At 56.9% G+C, this 25,310-nt stretch overlaps 5 protein-coding genes across 7 annotated transcripts; 2 read left to right on the forward strand and 3 right to left on the reverse strand.

The window, feature by feature from the left end:
• Positions 1-670: 670 nt before the first annotated feature.
• On the reverse strand, positions 671-4,848 carry PYC1 (Pyruvate carboxylase; the record flags this gene model as incomplete). 2 transcript variants are annotated; one of them, XM_047982116.1, is made up of 8 exons in its annotated part: positions 671-967; positions 1,022-3,219; positions 3,333-4,179; positions 4,254-4,315; positions 4,370-4,489; positions 4,559-4,590; positions 4,660-4,697; positions 4,762-4,848. In XM_047982116.1, 8 exons carry the CDS (start codon positions 4,846-4,848, stop codon positions 860-862), a joined length of 3,492 nt encoding a protein of 1,163 aa, XP_047838078.1. In that variant the 3' UTR covers positions 671-859. The 2 variants fall into 2 exon arrangements, with proteins under 2 accessions (XP_047838078.1, XP_047838079.1); XM_047982117.1 differs by having other exon boundaries at positions 4,559-4,697.
• A 3,848-nt stretch (positions 4,849-8,696) lies between these two features.
• Positions 8,697-10,650, reverse strand: MPC1 (pyruvate transporter mpc1). The gene is made up of 4 exons (XM_047982118.1): positions 10,362-10,650; positions 10,030-10,102; positions 9,277-9,957; positions 8,697-9,159 (listed from the first exon to the last, which is right to left on the reverse strand). Exons 1-3 carry the CDS (start codon positions 10,432-10,434, stop codon positions 9,696-9,698), a joined length of 408 nt encoding a protein of 135 aa, XP_047838080.1. The 5' UTR covers positions 10,435-10,650; the 3' UTR covers positions 8,697-9,159; positions 9,277-9,695.
• A 1,162-nt stretch (positions 10,651-11,812) lies between these two features.
• JDV02_001214 (uncharacterized protein) lies at positions 11,813-12,463 on the forward strand (the record flags this gene model as incomplete). Its single annotated transcript, XM_047982119.1, has 1 exon — positions 11,813-12,463. One exon carries the CDS (start codon positions 11,813-11,815, stop codon positions 12,461-12,463), a length of 651 nt encoding a protein of 216 aa, XP_047838081.1.
• Positions 12,464-13,120: 657 nt separating this feature from the next.
• On the reverse strand, positions 13,121-18,783 carry JDV02_001215 ((Methyl)glyoxal oxidase). Of its 2 annotated transcripts, XM_047982121.1 has the most exons (5): positions 16,816-18,783; positions 16,445-16,756; positions 16,243-16,379; positions 16,051-16,177; positions 13,121-15,980 (listed from the first exon to the last, which is right to left on the reverse strand). In XM_047982121.1, the coding sequence occupies exons 1-5, from the start codon at positions 16,974-16,976 to the stop codon at positions 13,343-13,345; spliced, it is 3,375 nt and encodes a 1,124-aa protein (XP_047838083.1). In that variant the 5' UTR covers positions 16,977-18,783; the 3' UTR covers positions 13,121-13,342. The 2 variants fall into 2 exon arrangements, with proteins under 2 accessions (XP_047838083.1, XP_047838082.1); XM_047982120.1 differs by having other exon boundaries at positions 16,445-17,041.
• Positions 18,784-21,264: 2,481 nt separating this feature from the next.
• Positions 21,265-25,152, forward strand: FAP1 (FKBP12-associated protein). The gene is made up of 4 exons (XM_047982122.1): positions 21,265-21,928; positions 21,977-23,626; positions 23,681-23,823; positions 23,876-25,152. The coding sequence occupies exons 1-4, from the start codon at positions 21,510-21,512 to the stop codon at positions 24,943-24,945; spliced, it is 3,282 nt and encodes a 1,093-aa protein (XP_047838084.1). The 5' UTR covers positions 21,265-21,509; the 3' UTR covers positions 24,946-25,152.
• The last annotated feature ends 158 nt before the right edge of the window (positions 25,153-25,310 follow it).

Genomic DNA, 25,310 nt, shown 5'->3' on the forward strand with positions numbered 1-25,310 from the left:
ATCATGTGCGGCCAGCTGGTAGAGTTCGAACCCAACAGCCAGCATGGCCCTACTTATTAGAGACACGCCTTTGTTGTCATGCGGTCCGTCGCTGGCGCCCCCGGGGGCCCATCTTGAAGCCATGCCGTCCGCCGCCGGACCGGCCGTCCCTGCACGTACGGAGCATCTTGTCTCTGCGTAAGTGACGGCCATGAAAGTCAATCGTATTCAGCGAACGCATGTCTCCAAGGCTCCGACGACGACGGAAGCACCTGCATGCATGCACACCTGTGCATCCCGTCCGTTCAGCGCGTTGCATCCGTTTCCTGCGGCTGACGGCCAAACAAAGCCTAATTCCATCTTGTTGATGACAATGTAGGAGCCAGCCAGCGTCCTAAACATTGGTTGAGGCAGCTGTCCACGCTGCGGTGTTTGTTAGCATATCCGCCACATCCAAATGCAGAGATTATCTCCAGTGCACATCGTAAATCATTCAAAAAATTTCGCGGGCATTCCAGGCATCATAAAATATCGGTGTCTGTCCAGTCCCAGCCATGCATATTGTTGCATATGCCATTGCGCGGCTAGAAACATGTTTTGTGGCCGTACTTCTAGGTGTTTCAGGGACGCTTCACACGGGATCATTGCAACTCACACACAACCCCCCCGGCAAATTGCAAGGTAATACTCTATTCGAAGTCATTCAGTTTCAACTTGGGAACCTGCAAGACCGGGGCCATGGTGAAGCAAGAGTGCGCGAAACTGCCCGACTATCCTCAACGCGCCAAAATTCAACACACTCTGTGAGTGTCTAGCAGCTTTTCTCTGTGGAGACATAACCAAACAAGGCGGAACTATTCTTGCCGCCGGAGGAAGCAAATCAAGCCTTGACGATCCTGCACACCAAGTCGGAGCCGTCAACTGAGTCGCCCTCCTTGACTTGAAGAGTTGACACCTTGCCGCTATGAGGCGCCGAGATGACCATTTCCTGTATTAGAGTTAGCGACTGCATCGCCCGAGACTCAACCAGCTTGCAGCTTACCATCTTCATTGCCGATAGCACAGCCAAGGGGTCACCCTTCTTCACTTCCGAACCTTCGTGCACCCGAAGCTCGACCAGCACACCCGACATGGGCGCACCGACCTGGCTCGAGTCGCCGGGATCAGCCTTGGGCCGGCTCACGTTCTCGACCGCCGCCATCTTGTCGACAACAGTAACCTGTCGAACTTCGCCGTTCATCTCGAAGAAGACCTCACGCTGGCCGGTGTTCTCGCTCAGCGGGCCGACAGCAAGGAGCTTCAGGATGAGGACCTTGCCCTTTTCGAGCTCGACATTGAACTCCTCGCCAATGGCGGGCTTGCTCAAGAAATACCGCGTGGGCAGGACAGATAGATCGCCATATTGCTGGACGAACTTCTTGTAATCCTCAAACACCTTGGGATACATGACGTACGCGGCGATGTCACACTCGGTGACGGGGCCGCCGTATTTCTTGGCCAGGTCTTTCTTGACCTTGGCAAAGTCGACGGGCTCAAGGAACAGGCCAGGGCGCTTGTCCAGCTTCCGGCGACCGCGCAGAGCATCAGATCGCAGAGGCTCGGGGAAGCCGCCGTACGGCTGGCCCATGAGGCCCTCCAGGAACTCCAGGACCGATCCAGGGAAGTCGAGCTCCGACGCGCGCGCCTTGACGTCCTCGGCGGAGAGATTGTTTGAGACCATGAACTGGGCAAGGTCGCCAACTACCTTGGAAGTCGGTGTGACCTTCACGATGTCGCCTAGGAGGTCATTGGCATGCTCATACGCCTTCTTCGTCTCCAGCCACTGCGATCCGAGACCGAGCTGCGAGGCCTGGAACATCATGTTGGTGAGCTGGCCACCAGGGATCTCGTGTTCGTACACCTCGGGGTCGGGGCCAGCAAGGTGCGCCTCGAAGGGAGAGTAAAGCAGGCGCAGCTGGGACCAGTACGTGTCCAGAGCGCGAACCTGCCTGGGGTCCAGGCCGGGGTCGAGATCGCTGCCTTCGAGAGAGGCCAGGATGGCATTGATGCTGGGCTGAGACGTCATGCCCGACAGGCTGTCCGTGGCGGCGTCGACGGCGTCGGCACCAGCCTTGGCGCAAGCAACCATTGACGCCACACCCGTGCCTGCAGAGTCGTGGGTGTGGACGTGGATGGGCAGGTCGGGGTACTTCTTGCGGATAGAGCCGATCAGCAAAGTGGCCGCGTGAGGCTTAAGAACACCCGCCATGTCCTTGATGCCCAGAACATGAATATCGAGCTTGACCAGCTTGTCCACGAGGGCCAGGTAGTACTCGAGGTTGTACTTCTTCTGGGGGTTGAGCATGTCTCCGCTGTAGCACACTGTGCCCTCAACAACGCCGCCCGCCTTGTGAACAGCCTTGATACCGACCTCGAGCTGGTCGATGTCGTTCAGGGCATCGAAGACTCTGAAAATGTCAACGCCATTCTTCTTGGCCTGCTCAACAAAGTGATCAATGGCGTTGTCCGGAAGCGACGAGTAGGCAACGCCGTTGGCACCACGGAGAAGCATCTGGAACGGGATGTTCGGGATGGCCTTTCGCATGCGGCGCAGGCGGTCCCAGGGATCCTCGTAGAGGAACCGGTATGCGACGTCGAAGGTGGCGCCGCCCCAGCACTCCAGGCTGTAAAGGTTGGAGAGTGCGTGGCTGGTTTCCTTGGCAATGTTGAGCAGGTCGGTGGTCCGCACGCGCGTGGCGAGGAGAGACTGATGAGCATCACGCCACGTAGTGTCCATGAGCAAGCAGCCCTTGTAGTCACGGACCGCCTTCGCAAATGCCTTCGGTCCTTGTTCCACAAGAATGTTCCTCCAGCCCCTTTGGCAGGGCGCGCTGACATCGATCTTGGTGCCATCGGAAGCAACAAGCTCGGGCAGAATGATCTCGCCCTTGAACTTGGGCTCGCCAATCTGTCCCTTGATGGAGCTACCGTTGACGGCGACATCACCGAGGTACGCAAGAAGCTTCTGCGCGCGGTTCTGGCTACCGACAAGGTCGAAGAGCTGGGGAGTATCATCGATGAACGTGGTCCAGCAAGTTCCGTCAATGAAAACGGGGTGTGTCAGGAGGGAGGCGAGGAATGGGATATTGGTCTTGACACCGCGGACACGGAACTCGATCAGGGCTCGCAGGACCTTTCGCCGCGCAATCTCGTACGTCGAGCCATGACAGGTGACCTTGGTCAAAAGCGAGTCGTAGAAAGCTATGATAAGCCATCAGTAACATGATCTGAAGTGGTCATCGCCATTCTCCGAGAGATACGGATGTTCGGAGGCTTGCGAACCGCAAAATGTGCTACAGCGGGAGGGGTCTTACGAGTAATGACAGCGCCGGCAAAACCGTTGCCGCCGTCGAGACGCACGCCATTGCCACCAGCGGAGCGGTAGACCTCAATCTTGCCTGTGTCGGGACGGAACTGCTCGGCCGGGTCCTCGGTGGTGAGTCGGCACTGGATAGCAAAGCCGCGGGTTGAGATGCGGTCCTGCGTCAGGCCTAGCTGAGCCAGGGTGGCGCCAGCGGCGATCTGAATTTGAGCGGCGACAATGTCGATGCCAGTGATCTCCTCGGTAATGGTGTGCTCGACCTGGATACGAGGGTTGATTTCGATGAAGTAGTAGCGGTTCTGCTGATCGACAAGAAACTCCGCAGTGCCAGCATTGCGGTAGTTGACTGACTTGGCGAGCCTGACGGCATCAGCCAGGATGGCGTCGCGGGTCTCGGCAGGGAGATCCTTCGCTGGGGCTATCTCGACAACCTTCTGGTGTCGTCGCTGGACGGAACAATCACGCTCGTACAGATGGACAATGTTGCCGTGGTTGTCACCGAGCAGCTGGACCTCGATATGCTTGGGCTTGTCGAGGAATCGCTCGACGAAGACAGTGCCGTTGCCGAAAGCAGACTTGGCCTCCGAGGTTGCGCGCTCAAAATGCTCCTGCAAGCTCTCGGGTTCGCGGACGACTCGCATGCCTCGGCCACCACCGCCATAAGCGGCCTTGATGATGATGGGGAAGCCATACACATCAGTGAAGGACTTGACCTCCTCGTACGTGGCAACGGCGCCCTCAGTGCCGGGAACGACCGGCACATTAGCTGCGATAGCCAGCTTACGAGCAGATACCTTGTCGCCGAGGGCGTCAATGACGTCGGGGCTCGGGCCGACAAACTTTGTTCAAGGCGCGGACTAGTCAGCCTTCCAAAGCGGTTCCGGGTGTGCTCTTGCTGATCTCCTGAACTCACAATAAGACCGGCCTTCTCAACGTTTCGGGCAAACTCGGCATTCTCCGAAAGGAAGCCGTATCCTTGTGGGGGGTTAGTAGGGGACGTCAATTGTCGGTTGTGGTTCGCATACGGACCTGGGTGGATCAATTGGACACCGTGCTCGACAGCAATCTTGATAATCTCGTCGCCAGCGAGATAGGCCCCGACAGGGGTATATTGGCCGCGCTTGCCGATGACGTAGGCTTCGTCCGCCTCTATTTGATTTTGTCAATGAAGCCGCACACGGAGGTTTGCAAATCTTGGCAGAACGGGGCCCTCCATACTTTGCCTGTGCATGCTCAGACGGTCTTCGTAGCTTTGCGACGGTCAGCAGTTGGTGGCGCGACGCCTTAGCGGCTCCGGATTCGGAGGGCCGATTCAGTACCTGAAGACCGCGACAGTGTGCAGTGACAGCTCGTGAGCCTACGCCACGACGGTCAGCATCGAATCCCATCATCCGAATTGCGTCAAAGAGCCAGCTGCATACCGTTCTGAAGACCTGTTTGCCAGCAAAGAGTATACTGTCAGTATCGCAAGGCATCGCTTTTCGTCGGCTCCAACTGGTGGGGTCCATCGTACCCGGATGGCTGTCTGCACGTTAGCACGCCCATCCATGCCCGCCGCGGCGAGGGGATTCGCAAGGGAACGACTTACGGATTTCACCACGATTGGCGACTGTGGCCCAGGAGTGTCAATGGTTAGCCGGGATACTCGAGGGCTTGGGCGTGCGACAGCCCAATTGGCGCACACAACCCTTCACGCCGAGGGGCAGGCAGCGGCACTACTCACCAAGAATCTTCTTGAGCTGCATGATGCTCGAGTTGGCGCGGATGTGGTGCACCGACTTGGGCTCGTCCACATCATCCTCGTCGAAGACATCGTTGAACGTGAGGGCCTGCTGAGGAGCCGCCATTGTGGGCAAGGCAAACGGTGTCGACAGCAGTAAGAGAAGGACAAGCGAAAGGGAGGAAGCAGAGGAGAGGAGAGGAAGAAGAGGGGGGTTCGGGAAGAGAGGGTCGAGAGCTTGAGAGCTTCGGCTTGGGGGGGTGACGAAGTTCTGGGGGGTCGTCTTTTTAAAGCCGGCAGCGAGACGAAAGACGTGCTTGCGACACGGTCGGTCTCTCTCGGTCGCAGGTGCTGGTCGCGGGGTGTCTCTGGTACAGCGGTTGTTATAGTGTGGCTCGTTACTGGGACTGGAAGGTGGGGGTGGGGGGTATCACTATTAGGTCGGTACTTAAGCGTCAGAGCTTCTGCAGCACAGAGCTCCACGACCGCCTGGGCAGCGAGGCTCACAGACTCGGACTGAGACAGGAGCTCTTGGCGGCGGCAGTCTAGGCGCGGGTCAAGAAGGCAACGTCAGCAGGCGAGCAAGAGGTGAAGGGATATTTTGCTTCCTGAGGGGATCCAGCAGGAGACGGCGGGATGGACGAGACCTCACATGCGCGGGCTGGCGCAGAGGCAAGAGCGGGACTTGGGGGGTACCTGCCTTGCCCTGCCTTGCCCTGCCAGAGATAACCGGGCCCACGAGGTGGCAGCCGAGTCTTCCATGAGCAGCAAGAATCCGTGCCACCCGCCATCCAACATAGGCCAGTCCCTCCGCGCCAGACGCAGCCCCATCCACTCACCACCGGCACGGCCACCACGACGCTGGCACGCCAGCGGCCGTTCAAGCGCCGGTTGAGGGGATTTTCCCTTAGTCGCTGGGCGGCTCCGTCTCGGAGGGTGCAGCTCCATGGTGCAAGTACAGCACGTACAGGACGAGGACGCCAACCTTGACACACACAAATGCATTCGCCGTTCCGCCCTTTCAGTGTGAGGAATCGCGGCTACGCTAATGGGCCGCCACCTGGATGCTTACCGCCATGGCACACCCAACTGTCGAACAAGCACGGAGCTGCGGGCTCGTTTACAAGAACCATGTTCGAAGGAACCCTCGCTGAGCCGTCGGCTTGGCCCCTGAACTGGAACGTCGGCGCGAGGGACGTGCGACGGCCAAACAGCTCAACGAGGTCGAACTACAAAGGAATAGACGCGTCACGGGACCATGGCTGACGGCTGGGCATCCTTGCTGGCCTTCCCGGCGTTGGATGGCGTTCGCCATGGCTCCCCAGTCGTCTCATCGTCCCCTTGCTCGGCCGATCGGACAGAATGGCCAGCGCCTGGCTGCTCGGTGCTCCCTCGAGCATTCATTTGAGACAAATTTTGTAAGGTAAAAAATAGAGGGGACCGGAGGCCGGAGCGCCGCATGACGTTGGTACGGCCCGCCGGTACTGGGCGGTTTGGCCCTGAAGCCGTCCCCATGGCGGCATTGGCCAATCAAGGGGCGGTGATAACACGCATGTCGATTTCGGACTGTCAAACGGAACGAGTTATGTGACTCAAGCGCTGGACCCTGAGCCAGAGAAACTGCTCACCGAGCGCGGTGAGGACGATGGAGGAGCTGTTGTCGGTTTGATTGACCCGCCGCCTTTCGTTTCCCCTCTTTTCAAACTCTCGTCGACGGTGTTTTGTCTCTGACCTGTTTCACAGGCCATGGCGATTTCTCCCCTCTACTACTACCATACCACCTTGAACGAGCCCACGAACACCCGGCGCCTGCCTCGCCGGCCCGCCCAACAAGGTCCCCACTGCCCGCGCAGAGCTGGGGGAGGCCCGGCATGGACAGGCCCAACCAATGTACCCGGTACTTGGTGCCTGCGCTGCGAGAAGGGCGAAGCCACAGGCCCAGGGCTAGTGCACTATTTACTGTCTTCGTACAAACTACGTACGGGAAGCACAGCGCACCAACACCTACGGCGTCGAGGCTTCTCGTCATCGGCACGAGCCTTGCAACGCTCGTGGCCGTTTCCGACCGATGCTAGGCTGGGGAGACCCGCGCGCTTTGCCGAGGAACAGGCACGGCCGAGAGGCGCGACGATAGCCGCCCCCGGCGCGCAGCTATTTTCGGGACAAATCGATGCGACAAGTCCTCGTCGCAGGTCCTGGGCGGTCGTTTCGTCCCTGACTATTTTCGCATTGCGCCCACATGCGCAGGTTGCCGCTGCGGGGTGAGCCGTTCGTCCCCGGCCGCATCGACCAGCTGCATCTCTGGCGTTCCGATCTGCCACTTTTCTGGGGCTTCTTGCGGTGAGCCGTATCGTAACTGTAGCCGCTCCCGCCGCTCGGGACTTGGAGATGCTCCGGTCTCGAGTCACTTTGCTCGTGAATCTGCAATATTGCCGACGGCAACTTTCCCGACGCGCCATGGCCCGTCGCCCCCAGCCCCATGGGCTTCAGGAGACTTCCGAGAAGTCCTCTTCGATGCACACAATTCGCACACCAGCTGCTAGGCCTCTTGAGGTTGCCGCTTGTCCCCACACGGTTGGCCAGATGACGTCTGGTTGGGCTAGAGCCTTGCTAAGCCAGACAGGCCCTGTGAGGCTTCTGGTGATGTGCAGAGACTTCGTTGGCGTGATTGGTATTCCCGTGAGGCACCGACTTCCATCGAGGTACACGCCGAATGCCGCCCGCGGCCGACTTGTCTCTCGCGTTTCGGGGTTCAGTCACGGTCACCACCCATCCACCGTCCAGCCCCAGTGGCTTGGGCCAGTGCTACGTATACTTGCTAGTTAGCGGATGGCTCCCCTGTGGGCAATCGAGTTGGTCTGTCGATAAGGGCCATGCTCCGACCTCGGCTCTTCCCCAGAGTCACCCAGCAATTGTGTACTACGTAACCTAGGAACTGCCAAATTGACCCCAGAGCCAAAATTTTGCGACACATCGATTGGGAGCAAAGACAGCGACCAGCCCACCTATCCCCCACGACTCCCTGCCGATGGTTCATAATCGTTCTTTCTCTTTGTTGCCCTGTGCTTGGCCCCCCGGTCACTTAAGTGTGACAGCGATTGCGGCCTGTCGGCCTTTTAGAGTCAATCGTTTGTTGCAACTTGCGGGGGGGCTTGGCATTGACAGAGTATTTCGTATATTACATCGTGAACGGATGGCCAGTGCCTCCCTAGTCGCGTTGTAGATTGTTCGGCATGTGCAGCTCACCTTATCGGACTTTACGAGTGCGGTATGTTTGCCATGCGCTCAGCTGCAAGCTCCTCAAATGCCCTCCCCCTTGACACCGTGGCTCATAGCCAACGCGGTGTGCACCTATTGTAGGGTATGAGACTACAGATGAGGTTCGCAACGATTCAGGGCCTCTGGAGGGCAACAGGATGGTAAATATGAACTGAGACGAGCATACGGGGCCACGTGGCACTTGAAAGGGAAGCAGCTTACACTGATACACATATGAGCGGCCTTTTGTTCCATCCAGAGAAGATCTCGAGCTCTGTTTGAAGTCATCATATGTTGGTCAATGTTACAGGTTCCTGAAGGCTCAAGGCCTTCCATGGTTTCAACAGCCTCATCTCCACGCCAACGACAAAAGGTGACCGTCGCAATCGATAGCGCTGCGCCGAGTGCGAACGACGGTATGCTAAACGCGCAGCACAACTAGTAGCATGTTTACACCATGGCACTGGCGACCGCCTCCGCCGCAGCAAGCGGGCGTTCAGCAAATGTGTTTGTTTGGTTCCGGCTCTGAGCCTCTGACGTTCTCCGAACGGATTTCCATCTACGATCCGAGGCTAGCCAGCCCGTCGCCATCCCAGAAAAAGTCGTCATTCCTTTTGGGACCATTAGCAGAACCTGCCGCGACCTACGTAGAACTAGCAAGCCAACAAGGCGGCATCGCGATGGCGTATGACCGGGCTGTCCCTCGAGTTTACGTACGAGCGTCTCCGCCGCCTATTGCGAGAAGCTCGTTCTAACGATGTGGTTGGCGAGATCGACAATTCGGTTGGGTAAAAGCGTGTGGGCCGGCGTGTCATGCGCTTGTTGTGGTCGCCCGGCGCGTCTAAACTCCAAGAGGTCAGCCATCATCGCCCGGCCGCGCTGCAGACCAAGACCGGGTTCCTCTTCCATCTGCGCAATTCTGGGTGCGTCACATGACGGACATGGACGGCATGCTTACGAATATTCCCGTCGGTGAAGCAGTAGTGAGAGCTGCTTCAAGCTTGGCCAACAGAGTGGAGGAAACAGGACCAGTGGTGCGAATCATGCACGAATCTATTTTCTTCCCGCACGGTATGCCCGCCCACGCCCTCAACGTCTGCACGTCCCCGACCAGGACCATGATGGTGAGGTGTACAGGGAGTAATAAGGAAGAAGGTAATGATACAATCGCGGGCCTAAACCCATGGCGACGCTGGCCCACATGCACAGCCTCGCAGGAATCGACAACACTGGTCGTCCAGCTCTGGAACTGCCCCAAGTGCAGCGTCCCTGATCCGACGTTGAGAACTGCCACGAGAGCAGGGTGCCTTCTCGCGGCCGCTCCATCGGCAAACCAGTCACTCCTCTTGAAAACCTCCACGGAACCTTCCCGGCTGCTTATTTGCTGAGAGCATCCTTGGCTCGGTTCTCGACCTTGGCTGCCGTGTCCTTGGCCGCCTCAAGGCCCTTCTCCAGCTCCGCCTTTTCCTTTCCTCCCCAGTTGTGGTACGACAGGTATCGGTATCCTTGCGTGAGCTGCGCGCACTCGTTGACGAAGTGGCAGGCGAAAAGAAGGTAGTTCTTGGGCGTCACGGCGAGGGAGTAGCGCATGAATGTAGCAGAGTAGATGCACAGGGCACCCGTCATCTGGCCAGAGATGCTGCAAGACAGCGCATCAGCAAACTTGCCATCTCAAGAGTTTGCATGTCGGATCGGCAGGGGAGCGACTCACAGATCAGGGCTCTTCTGAGTATCTAGGACGGCGGCAACAGGGATGCCAAAGTTCGACACGGGTCCCCAAAAGTCTGCAAGATCGAAACGTCAGCGTCTTGTCCTCATGGGCGCCCCGGTTCCGTAAGCTCCGATTTTCGGGGCGAGGCTCGTTCCGGGCGAGAATTGCACGACAGCGCGCATTGCCATTGCGAGAGCGGGCAGGAAAGCGCTTTCATCGGCTCTCCTTCTTCATGACATTCGCGGCCGTCGATGCCGACGTCGCCGGCGAGCTGGACGAGCTTGTTGCATGTTCCGCGCGAGGTGCAAGGGGGCAAAGGGGGCAGGACTCACGAGTCGAGCACACATAGTCGAGCATGGGGTTTGCCCTGATCTTCGCGTTCACCGCCTTGACAAAAGCCGCCATTTTGAGAGTTGCCTAGTCCTTGGTGGCTAGAGACTTGGTTCTGCGAAGGAGGCAAAGGCGAGGTCGACGTCGAGGTCGGAGTCGGGGTTAGCAGTATCAAAGTCCAGCGCTGGATTCTGGGTGACGGCCATGCGCCGAATTTTGGCGGGTACTCGCGTCCAACGAAGAGGCACGTCACGTGCTCTCAACGTCCAACGCCTTTGTTGGCGCGCGCAGCGCCCTGTCTTATTTATCTCTCCCCTCCAAAATGTAAGGTTTCATGAGGCAGCTTGCATCTCAGCGAAAAACGTAACGCGAATTCATTACCCGTGAAGGTCAATTGGGCCAATGCATATACTCGGTGAATCAGTATTCCTCAAGTCACTGATTCCCCGACAGGTGGGTGCGGAGCCGGCCGGCCGACAACCCGTGCGTATTGTCTTTCGGGGGGGAGGTGGGGCACGTCAAAGGTCCATAAATGAATGGCATCCTTCGAGAATGATGATGCCTACTACTGATAATGTCACCAAGCTTCCTGGCCTCCTGAACCAATCCGGCAACCTCGCGAGTTGTGCGAACTGCTCCGCGTTGCAAAGGGCAACCATAAGGTAAGAGACCGGAAGAAGAGACTTGCCTCATCAGCTGGCTTCGCGATATTGACGACCTATTCCCGTGTTCCCTGCGCCTTCGACCTGCTACGGGGCTTAGACATGACAACCGGTGGTCTATATCCGTGAGGATTGATGAGCTGTGATCACGTCTCGTCGAGTGCTTTTGGCTGCACCACGCATCAAGCTGTTCCCAGCTACGAGGCTTCAAAACCACACCAACATTATGCGCCTAGCAGATTCAGCAACTCCTGTATGCTGCGGGCAAGCTCCTCAGCTGATGAAGATGTGCGAAAATAGGCTTGTCACCCATTACGTAGGATTTCAATAGCAACATACCCAATCAAGGGTCTGAAATGCTCGTGAAATATTTAGGGAGATGGGAGCAGTAGTCATACCATCTGGCCGGCAGCACAGTGGATGCGGAATCACGGCTATCGTACTCAAGTTCGATTGTATGTGGCTAGGCGATGGCACCGTGAACGGCAAGTTGACAAGACCGCCGAGCATCACTAGAGCAACACCTGCCCCTGGCGATAGCCAACCCAAATCCGCGAGAGATAGTGATTCAGTGCATGTTGCTCGAATCGCAGCTGTTCACGGTCCTTGGTCCACCCGATCGAGCGCAGCCTATTTATTCTTTCTCGCCTCATCCACCTCTCAACATCCCGACGAAGAACCACGCCGCGCCTCATAACAACAACTCAACCCTTCACTCAAGGTTGAGCCCATGCCCTTTAATCTGTCTCTACAAGCCGTTCCAAAATCCAAAGCGCTGCTTGCCTCCGACCATGTCCGCGGTAAATCGGACCGACGTGAGCCCTGTGGCATTCCCTCCTACGCCCCCGTCCGCCTCGAAACTCGAGCAAGAGTTCTTCGAAAAAGTCCACTCAATTTTTGTCGAAGTCCACGATGCCAAAACTCGGCGTGAAATTGCCTCTGCAATGTCACTGGGCTTCTTCACACGCAAAACTATCCAAGTCTCGACCAACAAACTCATCCGAAGAATCAGGAGCGGCAAGGACTCCATCTGCCCGGGGTACTTTATTGTTCTCACCCACCTGTTTGGGAAGAAGAAGCTACACAAGCAGGCTTGGTATGTGGGCTTTTGCGCGGAGCACGGGGACCTGGTGCGTGCCATGCCAGGGAAGTCCTGCCTCACCAGTATCCCGGTCTGGCAGCAACTGAAGCAGGTCAAGAACCTGCGCTCCGCCAGGCCTGGCACCGACAAGCGCCAGCAGGTCCTTTTCTGGATCGAAAATGTTGACAATGGAAACGACTTCCCTGGGTTTGATGACAAGGGCCGCATTGACGACAACGCCATCGCTGGTCCGCTCATGCGCGAGACGGGGAACAGCGCAGCAAACCCAATGCAGAAAATGGAGGATACCCCGATGACCCGGGACACTGGAGAAATCTCCCATGCCGTCGCTGGCGCTTAGCGGCCGATGTATAGTGGCACAAAGCCAGTCATGAACTCCTCATTGTGACCACTAGCAAAATCGTGCTGGATGGTCGAGGCTCGGCCAAGATCCTGCAGTATGTGGGCGGAGCTGTCTAGAGCTTACAACAATCGCCGCTCGATAAGCATGTTCAAGGTCCTGTGGCGGTGCAATTGGTGAGTTGACGAGTATTGCCGTCTATCACGAAGCGCCCGGGGGGGGGGGGGGGGGGCATTGGCCGGGCGAAGATGTGTACCAAATCAGGTCAAGAAATGGGAATGCATCGCGGGAATAGCTGGACTATATCAGATAAAGCTCAAGCAAGACATGTAGGGTTGGACAGTGACCGGGAGCGTGCTCTCCGGCAAGCTTGATACGGAGCTTGACCACCTATGTAGCAGCCGATCTCCTAATATGACGCCTACACAGAACTACAAAATGTAAGGCATGTCCATCTTGGACAAATCACAGTTTACCAGTGTACCTAGAGTTATGGCACACAACGAGAGTCTGCTTTTAGCGCGAGGAGTGAGGACCTGTAACAGTGCCACGCACGCTGTATCAACACCCACGAGACGTCCGAGGATAGGAATTTATCTCAGTGCAAGCACAATATAGGCCACTGCGTCTTAAACTTTGACCTTCAGTCCTAGAAGTCTTTCTCGTTCAGGCTTTCCGCTGTGAACATTATCTATTATTTACATATCGAACTAAATGTCACTCGATTGTGCAGTTGAGAAGTGTAGGAGCGCAGTCCACCGAGGCACCATTCATACGTTTCTATATATCTGGGCTGACTTCCGTTCAATCTTTATGACATATTGGTTTTTCCGTGCGTATACACACCTACACGTAGCATGTTTTTATGACCGAATCGTCTCAGACACCCGGAGTAGTGAAGCCATCACCCTTGGGCCAGTTGCCTACTTGGGCCGGATCACCACCGATGCGGACAAAGACGCCGACGGCAGGGATGCCTCCATCCAGGACGAAAAACTGGTACCAGCCAGGAGGGGCAATGTACTTTCCTGGCGGAGCCGTCACTGTGCAGGACGTGCCGTCACACGACATCTCTGGGAAGAGCGTCCGCGCGCCCATCGAGTTTCCGTGAGTGCTCGAGACGGAGCCGAGTAACGATGCAGTTATGGCACCGTTGCGTGCAGCGGCACCCAACGTGAACGTCACCTTCTGGCCATATGTCCAGTCGGTATTAGACACCTTGAAAGTCGGGCGAGGCTTATCCCTGAGCAGATACGGAGGCGTGAACGTCTCGACTCGATATTCCTGGGGGTTCACGCCATCCTGGGGGTCGGAGCCGGACACCAGAACGCGGCCATCAAGTAGTGTGATGGCCTCGGAGTGGTACAGACGGGCCACTGTGGTGTTGGCCATGATGGTAATGCGCTGTCCAATAGGTTTTGTCGGGTCGTAGTGCAAGGCGTTGAGGTTGGGGTTGGATCCGAGGCCAAAACCTGCGACGCCATGCTGAGCACCATTGAGAATGATATACGTGCCATCGGGGAGAGGCGCTATGCATGACATGACACGAGGTGAAGGCATCCGCTCCAATACCCACTTAGGGCTTGCGGCATCGGGGTAAGTGCTGACGCAGTTGTCCAGTGCGTTGCTTGGGCCTTCCGTCGAGCCACCGCAGATCAGGACTCCAAGAGGATCGCTGTACGGGGCGTGCTGGGGTAACAAGACGGCAGTGCCCTCGAGGGGATACGTGCGTCCGCCCTTCGGGTCGTTGACTGCACCGGGGATGTTAGGCAATGTCTTGATCGTTGCAAAGTTATTCTCGTCCAAGATGCGAGCCTCGTTCCAGTAAGCAACGAAGATGCCGCCTGACGGGAGGACACAGGCAAAGGGATACAGATTGTTCGGGTCAGTCCGTTGGAGCCAGTCCATGTACAATGGCTTCGTGCCAGTGGACGGCAAGATCTCCAGCGTGGGCACGGGAGCGCCGTTGGAGCCTTGCTCACCACCGATAACAAGGATGGAGCCGTTGGCCATGTTCATCGTGGATGGGTACCATCGGCCATCCTGGAGCTTAAGCACATTGACATTTTCCTGCCAGTCGTTCTTGCCTGGGACACCAGGAGAGCCATCCGGAGTATACAGCCGAACACCGTAAGTCGAGTCGCCAGACCATCCACCGACCGTGAGCTGCCGGCCGGCCTTGTCAGGTAAAGTCACGCCGCCTGCGCAAAAAATGTCTGTCTTGACATGCATGGGGCGCCAGGCGGCGCTGAAGTCGTTGAGCAGCGAGAGGTCCAGTTCGTATGCTCCTGTCGAGTTTGGCGGGCCGGTGCCCCATTTCTCCAGGAAGGTCACCTTGCCATTGACGGCTTGTGATGTCATGAGAGGGATGCAGACGCCGCCGATGAGGAAGTCGTAGGACCCGGCCTCTGCTGTGCCCTTCTCCGGGAACGACCACTGATAAAAGGGGTCGCCTTCCCAGAAGTAGGTAGTCAGACGACTTCCACCACCGCAAATAGCCGACGCGTTGCCGGAGCAGGGCACGTTGCACTGCTTGTCGTCGACCTTGGTCGAACCGGCGGTCTGGATGTTGGCCGGGTCGCCGCAGTAGCACTCCTTGCCGTACTCCATGCCCGCGGCCATGTATCCAAAGTCGCCACAGCGGTCGAGGCAGGCCTTGGGGGTCATGTTGTCCTGGAAGAAGTTTTGCCAGAAGAAAGTGCGCTTCTGGTTGACATTGTCCTCGTAGCAGCCCTTGTACGTCCAGTTACCGACGTTGGGGATAGGAGCCGGAGGTTGGAGGACCTGGGGCGGCCCCCTCGAAATGATACTCATCCTGCCTGGGCCGCCGCAGTTCTGCGAGCTATCACCACCGCAAGGGGTGTTGCACTCTGTATCAGAGGTGGCCTTGACGCCGCCGTTGACGATCTGTTTGCCGCAGAAACACTGCGTGTGATACTCTGCGCCGGCGATGGTGTATCCCTGGTCGGCACAGGTCTTCGCGCAGGACTGGAGAGTCAAGTCTGGGTTGTCGGGGGCCTGGTAATTAAGAATACGTCCGTTCACCCCATCAACCCAGCAGCCATAAGGCTGCCAACCCTCCGGGAGGCCCGTCTGCTGGGGGTCCCCTGTGGTAGTGGAAGAAGGAATACCAGATGTTGTGCTGCTAGGATCGACACCACCCCCCAGGGTGTAGACGGACAAACGGCTACTAGCCCCACAGTACTCGCAGCTGAAGCCTGAGCAGATCATGTTGCACTCTGAGCCCGGCCGCTGCGTGGCACCCGCATTGAATTTGTTGCCGCAGTAGCACTCGCGGGAGTACTCCACGCCGAAATACGAGTAGCCCGCGCAGAAGGCGGCGCACGTTTCAAGCGTCATCTCGTCGCTCGCCGTCGTCTTGGCTGAGAGAGCCCGCATGTTAGTGGCCTCCGTGTAACAGCCGTACGACGTCCACGCGCCCACCTTCGCCGGCTGGCCGGGGCAGTTGGACGGAGTCGGAGTCGGCGTGGCTGTTCCGGTGCCGCCAGTAGTGGTGCTGTTCATCCTTGTTTCAGCAGCCGGTCCACCAATATCGAATCCGTTTCGGGCACTGGCGAAGCTCTCACCTCGTGGGGATCTGATATACGTTCAAGCGGCCCGAACCGCCGCAGTATTCAGAGCTGTTGCCATTGCAAGGCATGTTGCAGCCGCTATCTGCAGGCTGTCCTCCATTGGAGATCTTGTTGCCACAGTCTATTGGCATTCCTCGTCAGCTCCTGCTCCGACCTCGTGTAGAAGCGTTTTGGACGAAAACGTACAGCACTCGCCAGCGTATTCGACGCCTGCGAAAGTGTAAGAACCAGCTTTGCAAGCTGCCGCGCATTTCGCCACCGTCATCTGGGCGTTGGGAATAGTTCCAACTCCTTGCGTCAGTGTACGGCCCGTCGTGCCTTCACTGTGTAGTAAGTATGGTTAGCCGCAAGCCACCATCGTCCCCCCAGCTCCGTGATGCGCACTCACGAATAGCAGCCGATCGAGACCCATTCATCCACCCCAGGGTTTACCACCGGTCCCTGAATCATGCTCGTGAAATATAAAGTGAGACGACCCTGCCCACCGCAGGGCTGAGTTGCGTCACCACCGCATGGCGTGCTACAATCACCTTCCGCGGCCTTGACGCCACCTGTCGCCAGTTTGTCGCCGCAGTAGCACTCAGTGTTGTACTCTGTTCCCGCATATGGAAAGCCCTTTGCGTAACAGAATTGCACGCATTTGGCGTTGGTCATGGTGGCATCTGCTGTCGCGGCGCCGTTGATCGTACGGCCGACGTCCCTAGTTGCCAAATCAGCGTCGTGGCGCACACATGACATACGTATAAGTGAGTATAGTACACATAACAACCCTGGTAGTTCCAGCCATTGTCAAATCCAGCAGGAGGTGTCAGCGCGCGTTTCTGTGGAACAGCGGCATGGCAAGGGGCCAGCCAAAAGAGGAAAACGAGCGACAAGAAAGACGAAGCCTTGGAGAGCGTCATGATCACGAATCGGGGCATCGAGGGTGCAACAAGACCGCGAACCACGAAGACTGGAGTCGCTCTGAGCGAATGTGAGGCTCCAGGCTGGAGGTGAGGAGCAAGACCGAGGGGTCCGTGCCGGCGGCGAGGGCATCATGACCATATATTCAACCCGTGAAATGGGGCCGCCGACGGTGAGCCGGGCTCCGTCACGCTGGGCTAGGCCATCGTCGACGGTGTGGCGAGCCGTAGCCTTGGGTCTGGGCGTACCATTCATCCAGACTCCGAGCGTCAATCCCATGACCCTGCGGAAGAAACCTCAACGTGGAGTGGAGGACACTACGTGCGTGCGTTGGCAAATTGTCCGCATAGCCGAAGCGGCAGGGGCTCAATCGCACGTTGTCGACATGGGCACCTCGCGTGTGAATGCGAAGGAGCTAAGCCAACAGTGGTAAGCAAAATGTGTTCAGAAATGAGGCGACAGCAGATGCTCGACGAGCAGAACGGCAGCCATCACGCGGTGGGTGCTCAGCTCCAAGTCGAGGCCCTCATGCCATGTGACAGGGGTTTCCGAACTGGTGGCACAGCTCGGCGCAGCAAGGTGTCATTGAAGTCAGCATAGCAAGGTCGTGATAGGCGAAGCGGTGATGGTTGTCAGGGGTCGGGCTTTGGTCCGGGTCGTGCCAAAAGGAAGTGGAACCTGGCGCCAGCGGCGACGGCCGCGACTGCGTGCTAATGCAAATGCGACTCATGCATAGCTGGCGGCTCCTAGAATGCGAGACGATATTGAGCACAGCCAAGAACAGATCCTGTCAGGCTTGTCGAGGCCAAGACACGACGGCTTCGACGTCTCTCACCAGCCTTTGCTTGAGCTTTTATCTCTGAAGTCTGAACCCCAAGAGCATGCAGAAGCCCACAACTTGTGATATTATGTATGGTCAGACTGACTGGTTGCTCACATGGAAAGTCACTCTCCCAAAGGCTGCAATGAACATTGGGTGTCTTCGGGCATTGTAACGAATCCCTCCGGCGCTGCACTGCCCTGTAGCCGCTGTTCAACGTGAACTGTCAGGTTAACTGGGGTCTCAGGCGGAGCCGAATCATCAACATGTCTTGACGACACAATCCACGGCCAAGAAAGTACGGTGACGATGGCGCTTCTCAACGTCGAGATCCAGGCAAGGGCCGGTGGATTGGATAGATAGAGAGGCTGATTGTGGCGGCTAGTTGATTCGTCCCGTGGGTCAACTGCGCGAGAAGGCGCGCCTCTGGAAGCCATCAGGTCTCGCTGTTCTGGCTGCCAGTATCACGTGTCGGTAGAACCTCAAGTTCGCGACGAGCGAACAGGAGGCATCATTAGCACACCATGACGATAAAGCCACTGAGAGGTGGGTAACCCCTTGTCACTGTTGAGACAGGCTCGAGGATCAAAGCAAGTTCCCCAAGGCTTCGTCAACTGCCGAATCTGCGTAACGGCAAGCCATTATCGTTGCCTGCCGTTGTCACAGAGAGGTCGCATTGGGAGACGTCAGCCGTCATTGTTGTCTGATGCCCCAGACCAGATTCGAGAGACGGGGTTGCTCGCAGCTGGTCATCTCGCTCTGATCCAGCGCGAATCGAATCAGGGCACCATTCGGTTCGCGGCGGATCCGCTTGACCGGCTGCCGGATGGACTCCCATTTGCTTGTCGCTGTCCCCAATGCTTCGTACCTGGGCGGTTAATTGGTCCATTGCGGGGAGGAGGGCTCACTTGCAGGGCATCCTCACCCACGATGCCGCTTGGAGCCAAGGGTGGGCGGCGACCGGGCCTTGGCCAGAGCTGGAAAGAAAAAAATCCAAGTCCGAGTCACTGCCCTTTGGAAGCTGAGGGGTGGAATTTTCGTTCGAAAATTCGCACCTGCAGCGATCAGCGGTACGTACTCTATTGGGGGGGAGGGGCTCGACATCTGCCATGCCCGCTCAAGGAAGGTGCCATGACGGACGCGCCTACTCCCATTTCAGACCTGGATTGACCGTCACGATGGCAAACCTGATCGTCCAGCCCGCGAGCGCTTCTGGATCAGATGATTGTGCATTCTCATAACGACAACCTTGCCCCGCAGGACGCGCCGCATCACCACTCTGCGTCCACCGAGCCTCGCGTGGCGTATCAGCGCAAAGAAGGAATCACAAGTCACGGCACTACAGGCTTGACAACTGCATTGGCGTCACGCCTCCCCCTTCTCTCGCTCAAGTCGGGCTGATTCTTGGTGGTTGCGAGAAGAAAAGCAAGTTTGCCCGCGAACTGTTCCGGTTTGATTCCCAAGCATCCAAGGGGGGTTGCATGGCGCGCGGACTTGCATCTCGTATCCACGGCGCGAAACTAGCCGCGGTCCAACTGGGTCGACGCGCCGATAAACTAGCTTGAGATGCTGCTTTTCACGGCGCCCGGACCGTCGACCGCTCTTCATCTTGTCGGCCGATAGGGAGACCCGGGCCGTCAAGGCGAGACTTCAATAACGAGCCAGCTCAGCTGCATGCAGAGACGGCGTGCGGCTGACAAGCTACTTACCCCGGCCATCGGGCCACTCGCATCACACCTCACGCTGACGCTTGCCCTACCCTCCGTTCCATGCCCGGGCCTCATCCGAGCCGTTGTTGCATCTGATGTCAAGTGTGGAGGCTGTCGTGCCCATCACAACTCCCAGGCGGCCCAGAAATCAACGAGCCCGCATAACTCGCCACTGCCTGGTTGCATCTGCAGTTTGCCGACGACCTGCAGCTGTCACAACACATCTCATTAAAAGGAGGCCGCTCTGAGTTTCTGAACTGGGCTGATGAACATTCGATGTATGAGGAAGTCGTGCCAGAATAGCCGTATCCCTTTATTGCCGTAGCTGTCGTGGTCGGTCAACGTGATATGCTTGGGCGTGGGAATCACATTTGAACTTCGTCGGAACGATAGCCATGGTTGTGTGCGACACGTTACGCAAGGCAGACAGCAATATTGAAACATCCACCTGGGTGACAATCGACTCGTCTGTCATCTTGTACGCAACCACTAGAAAGGCGTGCCGTGTGCGGCTTATCTCAAACAAAACGAGCCGGCTGGCTAAGCTTAAGAAACTAAATGCCAAGTTGATATGTGCTATATATTGGAAAGCATATGCCATGGTGTCCCAGGCGCGCGGGCAATATGATTTCCAAAAAAAAACCATATTCATCGAAATCATCATCTACGAAGTAAAGTCCTTAACTTGTGGCAATGGTCATGTGTCACCTGAACATGTATTCCGGAAGACAACGAGATTTGTCCATCCGCGTGAGTGTAACTGTCATGGGAGCGTAAGCCTTGAGGCAATGGGAGCCCTTGCTTCTTGAGAGCTCATCTACGACATGCGCGCAGCTGGTGCATTGAGTTTCGGACAGTGCGTAATTACTGCCAGTACCTGTCTGCGAGAAACAAAGCCCAACCATTAACGAATCGCCATACAGAGGATGCTTTTTTGGCAAGTTCGGCTGGCGGCTGGGTTATATTTGAATCATTTGTACTTCGCAGTTTGCCGCCCTTGCTGAGTTCAGTTTCGATTTTGGGGCGGCAAGCTGGTGTAGGGTAGCCCCCACTCACGGCGGCATACGTGTTGAGGCGCCCTCACCCAATTAGCATGAGACGACCAACAGACATCGCAACCCTTGAGAGGCTTTGACGAGCTAGCAATCGGAGACAGCAAAAGGGTATCGTAAAGAAGAGGCTATTCTGTTCTTCCACGATTGGATAGGCAAAGTATTAGCCTGCACGGAGCCTCAACGTGGTTCAAGAAACCGTAGCAGCCGTCCTACTCTGGCATGTTCACGATACGCTCAACGCCTGGAAGACAGCTACCTGACCCTGCCCCGGATGTTTGGGGAAGGCCTTGTTCGAGTACTATAACCACACGGGGCTTCCAAGGCTGCACCAAGGAACCCCGCCCGGGTCGTAGTAGGAGCAACCGTTCGACTGAATCACGGCAAACACGGAGAAGGAACCAAGGGTCAGTCAGCCCCAGCAAAGTCTTTTACAGAGAGGCTCTTGTTGCGCATTCTAAACTTCTCAGACCAAAACGCGGAACGGGCAAGGTTCGTGTGCTGTATGACTCTTTTCTCTAGCATCACTGCACTGGCCATTGGTCAATTCGACCCTCTGCGGTCAGTTCGTTGGCAGTGACTCATTCTGACGGGTGGATTTTCAGGGTTAATAGGGCCTTTGTCAGCGCGGAGCAAGGCGCTTTGCTGCTTTGCCACACTGGGAGAGTCAGGGGACCCACGCCAGGGAGGAGCGTCCCGGGCTGGAGCTCCACTACAAGTTTCGCCGGCCGTAGGTGACATCCAATATCAAAGGCTTCAAAAACGTCACCTGCTGCCCTTCGGGTTTCTCATCCAGCGTCACGAACCCTCCCATTATCGCATCGCGAACTCATTGCCCCCGATCCACCTTCTCTCGCCACGTCTCCCGACTGTGGCTGCCGCAGCCCGATCCGTCAAACGCCTTGTCACCAACTCATCGTCAGCGTGGCCAGTTCAACCTCATCGCCGCAGGCCTCGCCATTGCAGGTAATGCCCGACACAAACGTCCCGCAATTACGGACCCGGTCCCAAGATTCAAGCAGAAGAGTGCACCATGGCCGTCGCAAAGCTCGCGGCGGCAGAGCACGTGCTCCAGTAAATGGCTCCCATCCGGGAGGCAGCGATGCCCCCGGCGACGAAGTCGCTCTCCAGAACAATCTCACCTCGCCTTCAACCCCAACGGCCACGAATGAATCGCCCAGAGCATTGGGAGACCAAAGATCTCGAAGAGGTCGCGGCCAAAGGGCCGGTGGTCGTGGTACTCCCGGCCGCGGCGCCGCGCGACCCCCAACCCACAGGGCATTTGGGGGACACTTGACCACCGGGACAGACGATGGTAGCACTTCAGCCCGCACCTTAAGCGGCGATGCTCCCGAGTTTGTCCCAGGGCAGCCCATTGTCACTAGAAAGTAAGGATGTCCGCCGCGGTGGAACTTCAAATGCTGATTTCTTCCCAGTAAACACTCGAAAGCTCCAGTTCCGCATGAGCCGCATGTGCGACAGCCAAAATCCACAGCTGCCGATCTTGGGACGAGGATACACGACGATATCAGCAACTGGAACTACGAATGCGCCATTTGCACGGACGATGTCCGCAGGACATCGCACGTGTGGTCTTGCATAGTTTGCTGGACTGTGGTTCACCTCAAATGCGCCAAGAGATGGTATGGCAATCAAAAGAAGCAGGATGATCTACAGTCATCTGAGCCCCATCGAGAATTTTCATGGCGATGTCCTGGATGTAATTCCAAACTCGTTGACGACCCCGGCTCATACCATTGTTGGTGCGGCAAGGAGATCAATCCCTCACCAAGCAGCGCAGCTTTACCTCCCCATTCGTGTGGACAGACATGCTCGAAGCCCCGAGCAACCTGCCCTCACCCCTGCTCTCTTCAATGCCACGCCGGACCCTGCCCCCCTTGTGGCTTAACGGGACCGAACCAATCGTGCTTCTGCGGCAAGAACGCATCCCAGAAGCTATGCCGGGAGACGGACTATGAAAATGGTTGGAGCTGCCAGGAGATATGCGAAGACTTGCTCCCGTGTGGTGAGCATTTATGCTCGCGGCCCTGCCATTCTGGATTGTGTGGCGAGTGTGACGTCAAAGTGGACGCGAGGTGCTATTGCGGTCGTGTTGACAAGGTAATTCCTTGTTACGAAAGGGACGAGATTCAAGAGTCCTTTGATACGACTGAGAGCACTTGGTTCGAAGGGTCTTTCAAGTGCGATCAGCTGTGCAAGCGGCTCTTCGACTGCGGTGTACACACTTGCAACGAGACGTGCCACGCGCAAGAAGAGCAGCCATCGCGCTGTCCATACTCCCCGGATACGGTCACACACTGCCCCTGCGGCAAGACCTTGCTTGAGGAGCTTCTAGACTCGCCTCGACAATCCTGCAAAGACAGTGTTCCTCACTGCGACAGACCTTGCGAGAAGCTCCTTCTGTGTGGACACTTGTGTAAAGCCAAGTGTCATGTGGGAAACTGCGGCTTCTGCGACGAGACGATTGACATTTCCTGCCGATGCGGAAGAACGATTACGAAATCGATTTGCCACCAGGGAGACTTACAGCATCCCTTGTGCATGAGGACTTGCCAAGCGAATCTCAGCTGCGGACGCCACAAATGCGGCGAGCATTGCTGCGCGGGTGAGAAGAAGGCTACAGAGAGGCAAGCAGCGCGGCGGAAGAACAGAGCAGCTGCAGATGTCAACTCCATCGAGCCGGAGCATATTTGCATTAAGACTTGTGGCAGGCCGCTGAAGTGCGGCAGCCATGATTGTCAGCAAATCTGCCACAGGGGTCCGTGCAGAAGCTGTCCAGAGGCAGTATTCCATGAGATTAGCTGCAACTGTGGCCGTACAGTCCTGCAGCCTCCCCAGCCTTGCGGCACCAGGCCACCGGAATGCCGCTTCAACTGCCAGAGACGTCCCAGCTGCGGTCATCCTGCCGTTGAGCACCACTGCCATCCAGATGACCTCAGCTGTCCGAAGTGCCCATTCCTAGTCGACAAATGGTGTGCGTGTGGGAAGGAGAAACTTCATAGTCAGCCTTGTCATCTCCAAGAAGCCCACTGTGGCCGTCCCTGTGGGAAGAAGCTCAAGTGCGGGTACGTTATGGGATTCCAAGGGTCTCTGGTCATGCTACTAACATACGCTCGCAGGCTGCATACTTGCCGCAAGCTTTGCCATCGTGCCGGAGAATGCGAAGACGTTTCTTTGACCAAGGTCCATTGTGAGCAGGTTTGTGGTAAGACGAAGCTCTTTTGCGAGCATACGTGTCAGAACACTTGCCATGGACAGACCCGTGAGTAACGAAGCCTATATGTTCGAGGAGTCGGCTGCTGATGCATTCTTAGCTTGCAACGAGGGTGCGGCATGCACTGCCAAAGCGGTAATTAGCTGCCCTTGTGGTGGGCGGCAACAAGAGGTCAAGTGTCTCGCCAGCAGCTCGAATTCAACTCCTTCAAGGCCAGAAATCAAATGCGATGACGAATGCCTCCGATTGGAGCGCAACCGGCGTCTCGCAGCCGCCCTCAATATCGATCCTTCTTCCCACACTAACGACCACGTACCGTATTCGGAAGGTACATTGAAGCTGTTCAAGGAAAACCTTTCGTGGGCTGAGGCGCAGGAACGTGAGTTCCGTGTTTTTGCCAAAAGCCCCGATGAGGTGAGGATGAGGTATAAGCCAATGTCAGCTACGTATCGTCAGTTCCTCCATTTACTGGCCGGAGACTACGGCCTGGAGAGTCGGAGCGAAGACGTGGAGCCATATCGATATATCATCGTCTTTAAGGGTCCTCGGTTCGTGTCTGCGCCGAGCAAGACGCTTGGCCAATGCCTCAAGATCCGGGAAACGCAGGCGGCGGAGGTAGCGGTAGCCGCTGCCGCCGCCCGGCCCCCGAGCCCGCCCATGCTGGCAGTGAGCGAGCCGTTCAACGGCTTCTTACTAACGTCGCCGCGGTTTGGCCTCACCATTGAGGATATAAATCAAGCTTTTGCAGCCGACTTTGCCACGCAACCCTCGATTCACTTTACAATCAGCTTCTTGCCGACAGAGGAGATTTTGCTCCGGGCAACGTCCAACTACTCCGCGTTCTTGTCTCCAGCCGGCATGGAACAAGCCTTGACGGTGCTCAAGCCCCGTCTAGCCAAGACCGTGGAGCATGTGGACCTAGCCGGCAACCTATTGCTATGCCACATGGACGCAAACGATCATCTGGGACGGCGTGAAGGCCCGAGCAAAAGGGACGCCCTGGGGTGGAATGCGGTAGCAGGGCGGGCGGCATCTCGATCAGGGGCCGCCACGCCCACGGACGAGCCACCAACTAGGGGCGGACGTAAGCTTTTTGGGCTTAAAAAGAAGAAGGTCGACAAGGAAGTGGACAAGCCATGGGCCGCGCTCGGAGGAGATGTCGAATGCTGAGTTGGTATGGGATATGATGGGATTGTACCCTCCTGGTGAACGGACGAGGCAACGAAGCCGTCCATAGGGGAGCTGCAAATACTACGCGGGATTACCAGTTTTAAGAAGCCCCTGCTGTCATGGCGAGCCGTGCATATCATGCAAACATCGATATAGCATTGCAACAGAGTTACAAAAAATTACGAAAGTCTTTTCCGTGTTACAGCTTCTCTATGTATATATATATATATATATTACCCGGCGCGTGAAGTAACTAAAGTCTTTTCGATCCCTTCGGAAATCTTATACTTCGCACGGCGTTCAACCAACTCATCAGGCCTAGAGTCTGGAATGGGGTTGTCTCTCTGGCGCTAGGTTTGCCAGAG

The sequence above is a fragment of the Purpureocillium takamizusanense genome, chromosome 1, assembly GCF_022605165.1.
Source record: "Purpureocillium takamizusanense chromosome 1, complete sequence".
In the NCBI taxonomy this organism is placed as follows: Eukaryota; Fungi; Ascomycota; class Sordariomycetes; order Hypocreales; family Ophiocordycipitaceae; genus Purpureocillium; species Purpureocillium takamizusanense.